Source organism: Oculina patagonica, chromosome 6 (assembly GCF_052425735.1).
Source record: "Oculina patagonica isolate OP01 chromosome 6, crgOcupat, whole genome shotgun sequence".
In the NCBI taxonomy this organism is placed as follows: domain Eukaryota; kingdom Metazoa; phylum Cnidaria; class Anthozoa; order Scleractinia; family Oculinidae; genus Oculina; species Oculina patagonica.
Window position 1 is genome coordinate 34,101,086 of NC_135763.1, and position 14,235 is coordinate 34,115,320.

The 14,235-nt window shown below is 37.6% G+C and overlaps 1 protein-coding gene across 1 annotated transcript; it reads right to left on the reverse strand.

Moving 5' to 3' along the window:
* Positions 1 to 1,918: 1,918 nt before the first annotated feature.
* LOC144656862 (calsyntenin-1-like) lies at positions 1,919 to 12,492 on the reverse strand. Its single transcript, XM_078517108.1, has 8 exons — positions 12,302 to 12,492; positions 9,490 to 10,175; positions 8,346 to 8,583; positions 7,324 to 7,605; positions 6,068 to 6,594; positions 4,561 to 5,217; positions 3,684 to 3,958; positions 1,919 to 2,564 (listed from the first exon to the last, which is right to left on the reverse strand). The coding sequence occupies exons 1-8, from the start codon at positions 12,387 to 12,389 to the stop codon at positions 2,342 to 2,344; spliced, it is 2,976 nt and encodes a 991-aa protein (XP_078373234.1). The 5' UTR covers positions 12,390 to 12,492; the 3' UTR covers positions 1,919 to 2,341.
* Positions 12,493 to 14,235: the final 1,743 nt, after the last annotated feature.

The following is a 14,235-nucleotide window of genomic DNA, read 5'->3' on the forward strand; positions in this document are numbered from 1 at the left end:
ATCACAAAGCACAAACTACAATTATTATTATTTTCTATATACATTCACAGCATTGTTGGTACATGCATGTATGTTACTTTAACATTATTAGAAAAACAAAACACAATGTAAAAAAATTCTTAGTGTCAGCTGAAATTAATTTTAATCAATAAAACTAACAATTTCAATTTTCCTATGCTAAGTTAGTTATACAACAAAATTTTACTCCTGACTTGCAAGACCAAATGTGGATATAATCAAATCATTACAATAAAAACTTAAGTTATGACAAAAAAATTTCACAAAAATAACTCCAGAATCAATATTTGGTATTTAAGACAAGGAAATTAATGGGAACTCTAGTTACAAGCCCATCCCGACCCCCCTTAAAAATTGACTTTTATTTCTCCATGATAAAACAATCGTTCTCTTATACAGGTTTCACATTAATTAATGCTTTTCCCAATTCAGTATTATCAAAATCAGTTTTAGTAGAAATTTTCAAGGAGAAAAAAAATTATAAGTCACAGTAAGTTACGTAATATTTGTTCAAATGGTAACGAGCATAAGGTTAAACTTTACCCTACAAATCACGTATTATAATACAGATTAAACTACAAGACCCTCTAACAACAGACACCTTGCCCAAGCGGACACCCCTTCATTATCAGGTCCACACACATGTATGTTCTGAAGTGGAAATTCACAACTTCTGGCCCAAGGATGTCAGCTTTCATCGGGTTACAAGATAACTCCAGTCATAAATATGAATTCATACTTAACGATACCTGTATACGTTTTTTTTTTTCAATTATTATTTGCTTTGATTATTTGCCACTGAACAGCAATATTGCTAAAAACTACAAATCACACAGAATATACCTTTTTCAGCCATTTCTTATTCTTTTGTGTTCATACTAGTCTGCCCTACAAGTCTCCAAAATGAGGTCTGGAGGGCAATTAACATACACATAAAAGAACAATAAATACCGTATTTACTCATAAGCGCCGCGGCGCTTTAAATTTTTAGCGCCTCAAGTGCGGCGCTTATTCGAGGGCGGCGCTATTTAAAATTTGAACAAAATCCCGTCTTTTGATCATCAGTATTCGTCTCTTGCTGAAGAGAAGAGTGGCACTAGCTGTCCGGGCAGTTCGCGGCCTTACAACATTTTCAGAACTATGTATTGTAGGAATGTTGGAGGAATAATGGGGAACGGTAATACACTTTGAACTAAAAAACATCGCTTTTGGTGGAAAATATGTCCAAGTTTTTTCAAGAGTTGCTCTGTAGTGCTGTTTTTATTGAAAGAAATTCCTCGAATACGCGCCGCATCGGGACTGCGGCGCTTATTCGGGGGCGGCGCTTATTAACTTTTTTGTGCCAAATGCGGCGCTTATTTGAGGGCGGCGCTTATTCGAGTAAATACGGTAGGCATGAAAAAGGTCTTTTGTAACAACGTTCACAAGAAGATTATATCAATGCACACACTTAGTTTGTATAAATATGTTGCTAGTAAAACAAAACTACCAAATTCTACAAAAACAAAGTCACGAAAACAAGCTTTGTGGCTACAGTCTGCCTTGAAAAAAAGAAAGCTGCAACTAACAGCAGAAAAATTACCATATGAAATCCCAGACAAAAGAAAACATTCATTTACGGTAAAAAGATATAAAAAAATTCCGCCAGTGTGAAAATACTGATCAATGATATATAAACCAATTCAACTTATTTTTAATTAACTAAAAGATTATTGATGGGGTTTTGTGCAGTAACTCCTTTTATCACCTGCTTTTAACACTTTTAAAAATCAAAATCATCAACAATAATTATGAATGAAAGCCAATTTCTCTGAACTGTTTTTCATACATTCAGCAATTCTTCTTGAAAGAATCTAGTTTTCTGTCAAGGCATCTTTTTTTTTTCTTTTCAATTCCAATATTTATGTCACTGTTTCAGGTTTTTAACAGAAATTCTCTGGTTTGTTTTGAAAAATCTCCAGTTTGTACAAGTTGTCAAGTCTGTTAAATATGGATGCCGTGGTATTATGAGCAGTTTATGCCATCCCAGACCACCAAAACTCTTTAACTAAACCTGTACAAATCAGACATTTCTTTCAATTCTGAAATAAACATATTTGAAAGAAAAAAAAAAAACTTCAAGTAAGCACTTGACTGCACCTTAAAAAACAAAACAAGGTTCAACCTTTGGGGGAAAGGTTGGCACATTTAGTAATTTTGCACTTTTCCTTATCCTTTCCAATGGCTGCCATGTATCACTGTACATTGCCCCATTTAAAAACAAAAGTTCCTTAAAACCAATAAAACATAAAAACAACTTAATTGTCGGCACAGATACAGCTGTTTAGATATCAGAGTTATCCCACTCCAGCAGACCTTTGGTTGCTTTGCCTTCCTCATCTTCAGTGTCTGACTTGTCGGTGTTATTGCCATCTTCATTCAGGTCCAGTTCCTGGAACTTTTGCATGGGATTAAGCGTAATACGCACACCACTCAGACCGCTATCGTCCCAGTACATTTCTTCTTTCTCATCTCCAGGGGGGACAACCTTAACAGTCTCAGGCCGCCTTTAAAAGAAAAAAAAAATCACGTCTTATGATAATGATCATGTCTTGAGTCAGGCTTAACCCTGGCTGGGAGGAATGTTTATGAATTTAAGCTAAATTTAGGCATGGGAAATGACCATCAAATTCGTTGAAATATAATAATAACCTCTTAAACAGTGAAGGAATATTTCAATAACACACTAAATACAAAAGAAGGTATGGATGGCCAAAAGCGATAAAGATTGAAACAATTACAATATGGGTTTTTGAAATGTTGCTGGGCTGAACAGTTTTCAACATTCATCTTGTTTGCTTGTAACTTTAAATTATAATGCCCAGGAGACACATTTGGTTGCAGTAAAGCTTTGGTTTCGTCATTTAGATCGATAGAAGCAATTTCTTTGCAAACATTAAGTTTCATGGCAAGTATTTGATAAAAAGTAATAAAATAAACGTAACTTGACACAAGCCCCTTAAAGTCTGAGATCAAGTCTTGGCAGGGTCATTTGAGCTGTGTAATTGGGTAAGTTTCTTGACTATCACAGTGGCTCACAGTTTGTACAACCTGGCAATAATGCTTTTTTTTTGGGGGGGGGGGGGTGAGTAGTATATGCTGGACAAGCATCCCATCTAGGGGGAATGTAGCAAAACTCCTGGTTGCTTCATGTTAGAGAAATGGAAGAAAAACACCCCCGTTTATCTTGCTTTCAATTCTCTGGCCCTGATCAATAAGCCCATCCCGTGGGGTCACCACCTTATGGCAGTGGGATGGTTTGTGTGTCTCAGTGACCCCACCTGTCGGCTGGAGTTTTGTACTCCTGGTAGGGTCACCCATGCCTAACAGGTCAAAGGGTAGAGGCGAGGCAAAGTATGACCTCCCTGGTCCTCCAGGTTGGGGGTTGGGCTGGGGGCTGATAACCAACTTACCATAAAAAAGGTTATTACAGAAACGGAAGACATTCAAATTACTATCATCATGGGTAAAGCGACGAGGGCCCACAGTACCAGAATGACCCTCAAAGCTGAAAGGAAACCCTACAGGCCGACAGCTTCAATCGTATTCAATGAGTATGATTTCTAAGTGGCTCAATGCAAGCTACATGAACAAGAGCTGAGAACAAAGAGTTTCATGTAACTTACTGTCTGTACTTGAAGATGCCGATCACCACAAGGAAGATAAAGATAGACACACTGCAAATGATTATCAATGCCATAATGCCGCTAGAGAACCCTCCTGATGACACAGTGCCCATTCCAGTCTCCATGGAAACTATTCCCGGCAGTTCTTCTTCATCCAGACTGCTCTGTGCAACCTTAACACCATACTTATCCAATCTTCTGTTAGTATGAATGGTGTTGATATGGCGTCGTTCCTCGTCACTCTTGCATTTGCCGTTCATTGTTGCTACAGAGACCTAGATAGTCAGAAAGGTGATTTCGACTCAGTAATGCAATAATGGCTTTAATGATGCTTAGAAATATGAATGACACCTTCACATTAACTTGTTCGGTATATGGACACCTCCATAACATGGATACTCTTTTTAACTTGTTCGGTGTCCATTTAAAGACGTTGGACAGACTGAACACCAGTTTGAAACAGGTGCAAAACAGAGTTTGTATTGGAGACAAGTTCTGTCAGTAAAATTGAATTTTGAAAAGGTCCACTGTCTGAAAACGAAAAAAACCTTAGTGATCAAATTGAGGATGTGGCTTAACTGAGAAGCATACAGTAGAATTTCCTTTACAGGGTGGTAACAATTCATTGTAAATATGAGAAAAACTGAAAACATGTTGCCACATTTATCATCGCCATTTTTAGGAGTCAAAGTTTCACCAGAATACTTACAGAAGGTCGTATAGTGTGATCGTCCTGGTGAGAGTAGTTCTGAGAAGATGGTGAACCAACAACAGTTCTCCTCAGAACTACTTCTTCTCAGAACTACTCTCACCCAGACGATCACACTATACGACCTACTGATACTCCTGGGTTCAAACCATTTACTATAATACTTACAGAGATCTCAAGATCCAGAGTGTCTTTTGGAACCAGGTTGACATACACCATCTGTTGCAATACTTCTTCATATTCAGAAAAGTGGGCAATACCACGGATGACCAGCTCCTCATTGTTGAAGCTCACACTCAATCCTTTCTCTTTCAACCCCTTGATGCCCTGTGGAAAGTTAAAGCTCTCTCCTTTTTTAAACGCTGGGTTAACTCGCACCACTGCCTCATCCAGCAAGCGTACTTTGTCGACAGGGGTATCGTCATCCTTCTTGCAGCCCTCGTATTCAATCTCAACTGAATCAAATATGCGCAAGCCCTTTTCCTTGACTATCTTTCTCTTCTCCCAGTTTAAGCCAATGTCTGCGTCCAAACCTTGGACGACTAACACTGGCCGTGTGTTTCCTGCTACGTTTACGTCAACAGAGATGGTTGCTAGTGGCATCTGGTTGAACATGGACAAGATGATGACGGAGCGCTTTCCTGGTGTTGGCATCATTCGCTCGTTGACGTAGACAATATTTTGCAGCGTCGTGATAAAATCTTTGGGTGCTCCAACACCAGTGATCCTCAGAGTTGCAAAATCAATGACTTCTGCAGAGAAATTTGGGGGAAGCGGGCCGTCAACGTTCACATGTTCCTTGCATCCAATCACACAACGTAGGACCTGCAGAAGACAAGAAATAACTATGTTATTAGTTAAATGGAGTGGTCTTACATCACTTACAGGTAAAATGAAATGTTCAGTAGGGTAGAAAATGTGAAAATAAAAAAATACAAAGCAAGTGGGCAACTCCTTGAATAATTTGATATCACAGTCAATAACAGTCTGCAACAGTTACAGGAACAAGCATGAAAGCCACAGCAGGAGGAAGAAATAATACTACCTTATTTCACTTATTCTCGCAGGACTTAATTTTTGCGATTTTCAAAAAATCGCAAAATAAAGACCTCTGAAAAAGTTCTGCAAAAAATAACGACGCGAACAAACCCTCAATATAACGAGAACAGCCCACACACGACGCAACTAGCCACTGAAGCGCAACAGCGCGTGAGGAAAGGGGAAATGCAAATCAGGTGCTGAGCAGAGCAGAGACCGAAGGAAATGGCCAGACGCCCCGCGAAAATAAGTAACAATAAGGTAGAAAATGTGAGTAATAAAACTAGAAGGTAAAAAGGCTACTTTCGCATTACGCTCTACTGATCCCAAACATACAAGTAAAAGTCGGGGTTAACTAGAATAAAACAAAAAAAATTCTATTAATTCCTTGAACCTCAACTTCATTCTTTTGTTTGTAATCAGTGGAGTGTAATTTAAAACTAGCCTATTACGTTTAGAAAGATACTTGTTGAATTTAAATTTGCACTGCATACCCTAAAATTTAACCCTGGATAGAAATCTCAGGTGTTGCCTACAGCTGATTAAGCTAACCGTAATGGCTATATTAGTTAATAGCACAGAAAAGAAACAACATTGGACTACAAATACATGAAAAAGCAATGAACACTTCTTTAACCTGTTCATCTAGACCGTTGTTTGGTCTGACTGCTAGTCCAGACAGGTATCCAGTGAACTTGTCTGTATAAACCCCCTCCTTGGCCAGATAACGGGCACCAACGGTTAACCTGTTTTTCAAGTTGGACTTGTGAAGGGTCCAGTCTGGTTCAGACACAACTGGTGTGTAGTGCTCTCCGTCTATGTACAGCTTGGCAGAACACCCGTCAGCAACTATTAAAATGTGATGCCACTCGGAGTCAAATATGGCAGGTTTATACTGGAATTCTGAATTGCAGTAGAGATCACGGCTAGCATGGATGGCCTCACGTCGGTGCACAAACAACAGCTTGGTTCCAGATGTGGACAGGGAGAAATGTACGCGGTCAAGACGTTCCTTGTCGGTGTTGGCAATGATGGTTTGACGACCTTTTGATATGCCTATCTTTATCCAGGTACTGATGGTAAACTTGTCGCCGAAGTCTTCAGGCACGACCTCGTCAGGGATGTCGACATATGTTTTTCCATCAAATAAAAAGACATTCTCTTCTAAAGAAAAAAGCAAAGTAAAAGGAGGGTTAGCAAAGCATGTTTTAGCAAAAAAAGTTTTCGTTTGGCTCTATAAAGCAAAACTTTCTATTAGACTTAGAGAGCTAAAAGATGTTTATACATGCTTGATGCTTGTAAGGTTAGGTGCGACCCACTCTAAACAATTTCAATAAATGATGCAGGGATTTCAAAATGTTTTGAAGTAAGCGTCAGCAACTGTAAGAGTAGGCAGCTGTGACAAGCTGAGCTTATTTCTCACAAGCTGATTGCTATGGCCAAAGTAACCTGCACCAGCGGGTGCGGACTTGTTTGAAAACACTGGTGATGAATTGTTTAAAGAAGGCTTTCTGTCTTTTTTCTTTTTAAGTTTGCATATTTAATACATTACTGACAGAAGCTCTTTCTTGTTATGAGAATTGGTTTGTTTGAAAGGTGAATTTCTGATTCAAAAAATGTTCACAATGATGTCATGTGATGACCTTCCAACATGCACTGACAGTACTTTCTCTAAGTTAATTCAGAAGAAAGGATTAGTGCATCAATCAATATAGTAAAAGCTTGATTTGACTATTGCTCAGGCTGTATAAATGTCCTTTTCACACTATTAACTGATGTTAACACTCAGTGAACTTTGGATACTCCTAGATTTAAACCATTTACTACAAAAACCTCACATTGAAAAGTTGATTTTAAATATACTTGATGTTAATTATTACAATACCAACCCACCTTTGCTACTTTTCTTGAGAGTTTCGGTCCATTCTCTGCCAACTCCTGGTTGGGGTAGCAGATCAATGAAGTCGCTTGCTCCACAGATAGTGTATGCATCTGATGCCTGGTACGTATCCCTGTCACAGCCCATGCCTGCGTAAGTCTGTAAGTGAACAATGGCTGACAAGTTAGCCTTTTCTTCCTTTCTGGCACATTCATTCAATGAGATGTCAGGAGTGACGTAAACTTTGCCCGTACACTGCTGCATTGTCAGTTCGTGTTTAGTTGGTCCAGTAAATTCTGCAAGATATTAAGCATGAGATAAAAAAAGTTAAGGTTACAGTTACAAAATGATCCAACATTACAGATAAGAAGAGCCTGGTGTTTAATACAACATCGAAAGAAATTTCCGTTACATAAGTCTTATGCTACACTTGGCGATCGTTCCTTCAGTATGACTGCTCCACAAGTATGGAACTCGCTCCCTACATCTATAAGGAAGGCTTCCACAGTTGACCATTTTAAATGTCTGTTCAAGACCTATTATTTTAAACTGACTTTTTCTTAGTAATTTTTCTATTCTTTTCATCTGTAATTTTTTTCAGCCTTTTTGTCATATTTGATAGTTAATTTTATTCCTGCATCTTTTAGCATATGATTAGTCAATAATTGTTGGATTTTTATCTTTTAAATTTTAATTGTGAGGTGTGTACCACCATCCTGTCATGAAGCATGTGCTATAAAAGCTATTGATTTTTTTTAACTAGAAGGCAGTATTAAATAACAACCCAATTAACTGTGGTTGTACATGTAAGCTTAGTTGAAAAAAATGTCATTTTAAAAACACAGCCAGGATCGTTAACAAGTGCCAGAGTTTCTTTCTCATTCATTCTCAGAAAAACCATAACAAAAATGTCTAGACTTCTCTTTTAAATAATTAATGAAAAAAATAGAATTTTTGTTATTAGGGGAAATTATGAAATGTTCACTTAACCAAGTTTCAAAAAGTCATCTTGCAATTTTTATTAACCAAAACAAACCTTCATGACACAGCGTATGTACACTGATTGACACTGTAGCACTTTTTGTCGACATCATTCCACCGCAGTCTATAGCGTCCACTTGGAATTCGTACAGATCATAGGCGTCACGTCCCAACGGCTCGTTAAGACTGATAACACCGGCGTCATCAATCTTGAATGGAAGGTTATAGCCCTCGATGGTGTACTTGCAAACGCGACCACTGACGAGACCGATGTCTTTATCCTCGGCAAAAACCTGAAAATTGAATTAAGGTGCATTTTAGAGATTGTGCCATAAAATACTGAAAGTTCCAATGTGTATGCTATTTTGGGGGAAGTATTTTCATAGTAAAAGTATTTGTTGCTTTGAGAAGTTGGGCTCCCTGTGTGTTACAAAGCAAAGGGGACATTTACATATTGTTAGATCAAAAAAAGTTTGCAGTAAAACAAAACACATACATGCAACAATAGCACTCTTTAAACTTTAAACTGATTATTATATATGCTGTATATTTTTGTTAGTTCTAAAATTTGGCAGTACATCAAAATAAATTCTCAATTTGATTATTTTGATCATACTTAGAAATCTGGCCTGTCAAACAAGGTTTAAAGTTACATACAGTAGAAGTCAAACTCACATCCACATATTGTTAGATCAAAAAAAGTTTGCAGTAAAACAAAACACATACATGCAACAATAGCACTCTTTAAACTTTAAACTGATTATTATATATGCTGTATATTTTTGTTAGTTCTAAAATTTGGCAGTACATCAAAATAAATTCTCAATTTGATTATTTTGATCATACTTAGAAATCTGGCCTGTCAAACAAGGTTTATAAAGTTACATACAGTAGAAGTCAAACTCACATCCACAAATCAAGTTTGAATTACATCTGTAAATTTTACCAAAAAGTCCTTTTCTTATAATTTAGAAGAGCGGTAAGATGAGTGAATTTATAATTGTATTGGTCTTATTGGTTTTATTTAGGCTGTATTTTAGCAGCCTTCTCTGGTCACGCCTTACAAGAGAAATTATTTTTTGGGGAGCATGCAACCAGAGAAGAATGCTGATATTCAGGCTAAGTTTAATTTTGTAAACTGATAATATTAGACACATTCTCTCACTAACACAACACAAATAAAACTTGATAAACCGTACCTGTGTAATATTGAGATATGTTTTTCCACGGTTGATCTTTGCCTCATAGTTTTCTTTCACAAAGTGTGGTGTGAACTCATTCACGTCATCAACTTCGCATTCTAAGCTCACTGGATAGGATGATTTAGGGGGCTTTCCACCGTCCCAGGCAATGATATCAAAGAAGTAATCGGTGATATCTTCAGCATCCATATCTTTAGTAGCTCTTCCCTGGACGTTCCCCTTGTCATCCACAGTGAAAACAAACGGAAGACCAGACTCGACAATCGTTATATTCTTCACCTTGCCTGCTTCTCCAGTATCGCTGTCCAGAACCCTCATTGGTGGATTAAACCGAACATCACGTGTGTTCTCGATAATATCGCAGCTGTATTTCTCAAATTCAAACTGTGGTGCGTGCTTGTTCATGTTTATAATTTCAAATCGGACTTTGGCATGGGCGACGCATTTTCCATCTCCAGCAACTGCCTTGACATTGAGAAGGTAGGATTTTGCTTTATCATAGTTTAATGGCTTGACCAGCCAAATATGTCCAAACTCATCAACTGTGAAAGGTGTGTCTTGTTCTGTGATCGTGTACTTCACTGGTCCCTCGCAACCAACGGCTCTGATGTGCATTACAGTCTTATTAACGGCACGATTCTCTGTAATGGCACGGGCGTACTCATCTTGTACAAAATCAAACCCTGTGAAAGTCGATAACAGGAAATTTGTTAGATACAATAACAAGAGACTAAAATTATCATGTTAGAAGCAATATTATGATCAATTTTGTTTGGTGAATTTATTTTTTGGTTTTTATACATCATTGAATGGCATGAGCAAAAACATGATCTGGTCTAAATGTGAGTTGTTCTTTTTTCTTTCAACTCTAGTTTCCACTTAATCACATAGTGAACTTAAAGAGACTGTGTCACAGCTGAGTTAAGTTTATTTTATTAGGTTCTGCCAAATACTCGCTATGAAACTTTATGTTGGCCAAGATTTTACTTCTTTGGACCTAAAACACAAAATTATAGCTTCATTGTAACCAAATGTGTCTCAGGGATGTAGCTAAGAAATCACTAAGCCGGCTAATCAACAAGCCCAGCTGGCTAAAGTTTCTGTTGGCAGCTCTAAAAGTTTACCTTAGTCTTTGTTTTCATGTGATATTTCAGCCGGATTTTAGTTCTCTTTTAGCCGATGAAATTAGCCGGCAGCCGGCCCTTAGCGACAACCCTGAGACAGTGTCTCCGTGTGTTATAATTTGAAATTACAAGCAAACAAGATTAACTTTGAAAACTATTCAGCCCAACAGTACTTCAAAAACCCTTATCGCAATCTGTTTCAATCTTCGTCACTTTTGGCCATCCAAACCTTCTTTTGTATTCGCTGTGTTATTGAAATGTTCCTCCAATGTTTTAAACGGTTCTCTTCACAATTCAGCGAATTTAATTGTCATTTCCCATGCCTAAATTTGGCTAAAATCCGTGACGCAATCTCTTTAATGGCTGACTCCCAATAGATTTACTTGTAGATAACTTTATCTCTACTTGTCATCTTTACTTATCAAGCATATAAGAAAACATTCGGTGTCACGTTTCGACTTTTAATAATTTTACAAATGGGGATTCAGTTTCCTGGTCTGAAATCTTATTATATTTTTTGTCAGCTCTACACACTTTTTCAAAAGATGTAAAGAGTCCCAGAACATATTCCACGGTGATTAGCGTTGAAAACTAAACGAAATTCACATCCACAAAATGAAGTTAAATTTAAACGACTCTGAAAACATTAACCGGGGTTTTACGGACAAGAAACAATTGAAACAGCCAAAATACTGAATTTTGTTCAACGTTTAAAGTATCCAACCAGACATTTTAAGATCTGATTGACTATAAATTGACTAAACTCAATCGTGCATGAAAAGAATTCTGCAAGCATAATTAGTTTTTGGTTGTCTGCGCAAACATTACGAACCGACGTCTAAACCAGTTTAAATGTTGAAATCTTTCTACTACTAGCTTACTTCTTTATCTTATTAAAGACAGAAAATCAAAAATCACAAGCCGAAAGAGTTTTCTGATAGATCAAAACCCTTACAATCTTTTTTGACCCGTTCCAGATTACTTGAAGTATTGTTCGCGAAGAAAAGAATGTTTTCGAAATGAGGCGGAATCGATCGAAGCCGTAAAGTGAAAAGTGTTCGCTGACAATGCAATTTGCTTTAGGATCTAAATCCAGTTTATACTCTCCAAATAAAGCAACTGAACGATAAATCGAAACAAACGTAAAATAAAAGGATTGCTGTACAGACAGAAAGCTTTTTCGTAAGAAAAAGCGTAGATGATTGAGCATAATGGACTGTTGTGTACATGTAAATTTTTATGCAATATGGCGCGGGATTGTCATCTTTGAAAGTCGCAAAACAAGCCTTCGGCACTTCAAGGCTGGGCTAGGAGAGGATAATACCATTACATTTGAACGGTTCTGAAGACTTAAACTACAAAATTTGCGTTGGAGAAACGAGAAATGTGCAATATCAAGCCTGGATACGAAGAAACTTAGTGCTTGTCGAAGTTAAATACAGCATCCCCGTCGCGATTAAATCGAAAAAAATAACTAACAGTTCTGAGTAAACAGGCCCTAGTAACCCCCAAATAAATTGCTTTCTGTCTAGTTAGAGTATCCAGTAATCGAAAAACACGATTTTTAGCATGTAATGTAACTTTTCTTTTAGCCAAGGCCATTTCTGACACAAGAAAATGCAAACACGCTGTCAAAGTGAACGAACGCGCGTTCGAATTTGCCTACGAACTTATTTTCGACTTACCTCTTTCTTCAAACTCCAGACCCGAACAGAAAGCTACCAGAACGCTAAAGAAACACACAACAGCCGTTCGCGGCGACATCAGCAGCATTTTCGGTTGCCCACAACTTGAAATCGGAGAAGAAAGGTCGTAGAAAAATTTCGTCCTCAAAATGTAATCCAATACTCGGGTTATATCTTCCTTTCTCGCCTCACGCCAAAGGAACGTGACGTCACTGATCACGTGTTTTCACACCCGCATGGGAAATTTCAATATAAGTTTTGTGGTTGAAAACAATGGCCGATCGGCGTACAAAGGGCTGCCACCGCTAGGCTAAAATTGGATTTGCATGCATTTAAAATTAACCTGTTAGCTGGCGGTCTTTTCTTCGATGAATAGAAAATCAGAAAATGGAAAATTTACCGTTCTGTCACCTGCAACGCCACGAGTATTAGAAAGCAAACATGCTGATAATTCAACGCTACAACACAAGATGTTTGAGATTTTTGAACCAAACTTTTGGTAATTTTAATAATCAATTAAGAGAAATAGCTAGAATATGCAAGGGCCTTGCATATTTAATGTTTCTCGGGAAAGAATTTGGCTTTGAAAATTCCCCAGGATGGAAGCATTTTTTTGCAATTTTCCCAAAATGAAAATGATAGTTCGTGACTTCATGCCAGATTTTTGAACAATGTGACTCATCAATGTGACAGCTGCCCTAGAGTCAGCTCATCTATAAAACTTTTCATCTCGTTTGAAGCTAATCACGGTGACACTTCTCGTTAGCACGTCCCTGCTCAAAACAATTTAGTGGAAGTCATAAAATGTACTATTTCATTTTACTTTGTTTAATAAAAGTACAATTTGAATTTACATGGCAAAAATATGCTGACCTAGCATATATATGCCATATGCTAGTCTGATAGTCTGAATGTTCGTAGTCTTCCATATCAGTGACGCAGACGTCCCAACAAGATTATTACTTTCAACTTTCTCAGCAATTACCATATCTGTACTTCTAATTTGTTGCAAAAGCATTTCTGAACTCATAGATATATTTAGTCAGTTAAAATTGCTGGAACTGCTGTTTTAGAGACCCCAGATTTGAAAATCTCCCGGGGAGCATGCCAGGGTAAATTCCGACAAGCGACGTGGCCCAAAAAGGAGCGACAGCACATAAAATAAAACCGCGACAAAGGACAACCCTTATGGAAAAACTTAAATTCCGACAAGGACAAGCAATTTTGCTTCAATTTAATAACGACAGCAACATGAAGAGGGATAAAACAGCGACACAGAACATTTTTAAATTTAGACAAGCGACATGAGAACCCCCCTGGCAGGGCCTCTTTAAAGTCAGGTAATGAATACCAGAAATTAAAATATAAGCAGTGAAAGCTTTAAGATTTATGATACTCCTCTAAAACAAGCCATGGAATTTAATGAGGGTCAAGGAAATTACTATAGTGACCCCCCCCCCCCCACAAGAAAGTTTTGGGAAATTCCAAGGGGGAGGAGAGGTTTCAAAAGCCAAAGTTTTGAAAGGAAATAATATTATTATAGTTGAATCTTGATAACCCAAGCCTTCAAGGAAATCGAAAAAGGGTTTGAGTCATTGGAAGTACGAGTTATCAAGGGTAAAATTAGTAAGAAAATGACTTGGAGGGAATTTAAAAAAAGAGAGTTTGAGTTATCAAGATTCAACTGTATTTGCCATGTTCAAAACGAGCGGGGGACTGAGTACGAATATTTAATATCGATTGAATTGAAAAATTGGACCTGTTATCTGAAAGAGCATCCAAAAATTAGTAACTTAACCAAATTTGAGAGTTATTGGTTTAAACGCAAAGGTATGGTTCACTTTTAAAAATCGTTAAAATAAGAGAGCTTAGTATGGATTGGAGGGAGAGCACCTACTAAGCTCTCTTATTTTAGCGATTTCTAAAAGTGAACC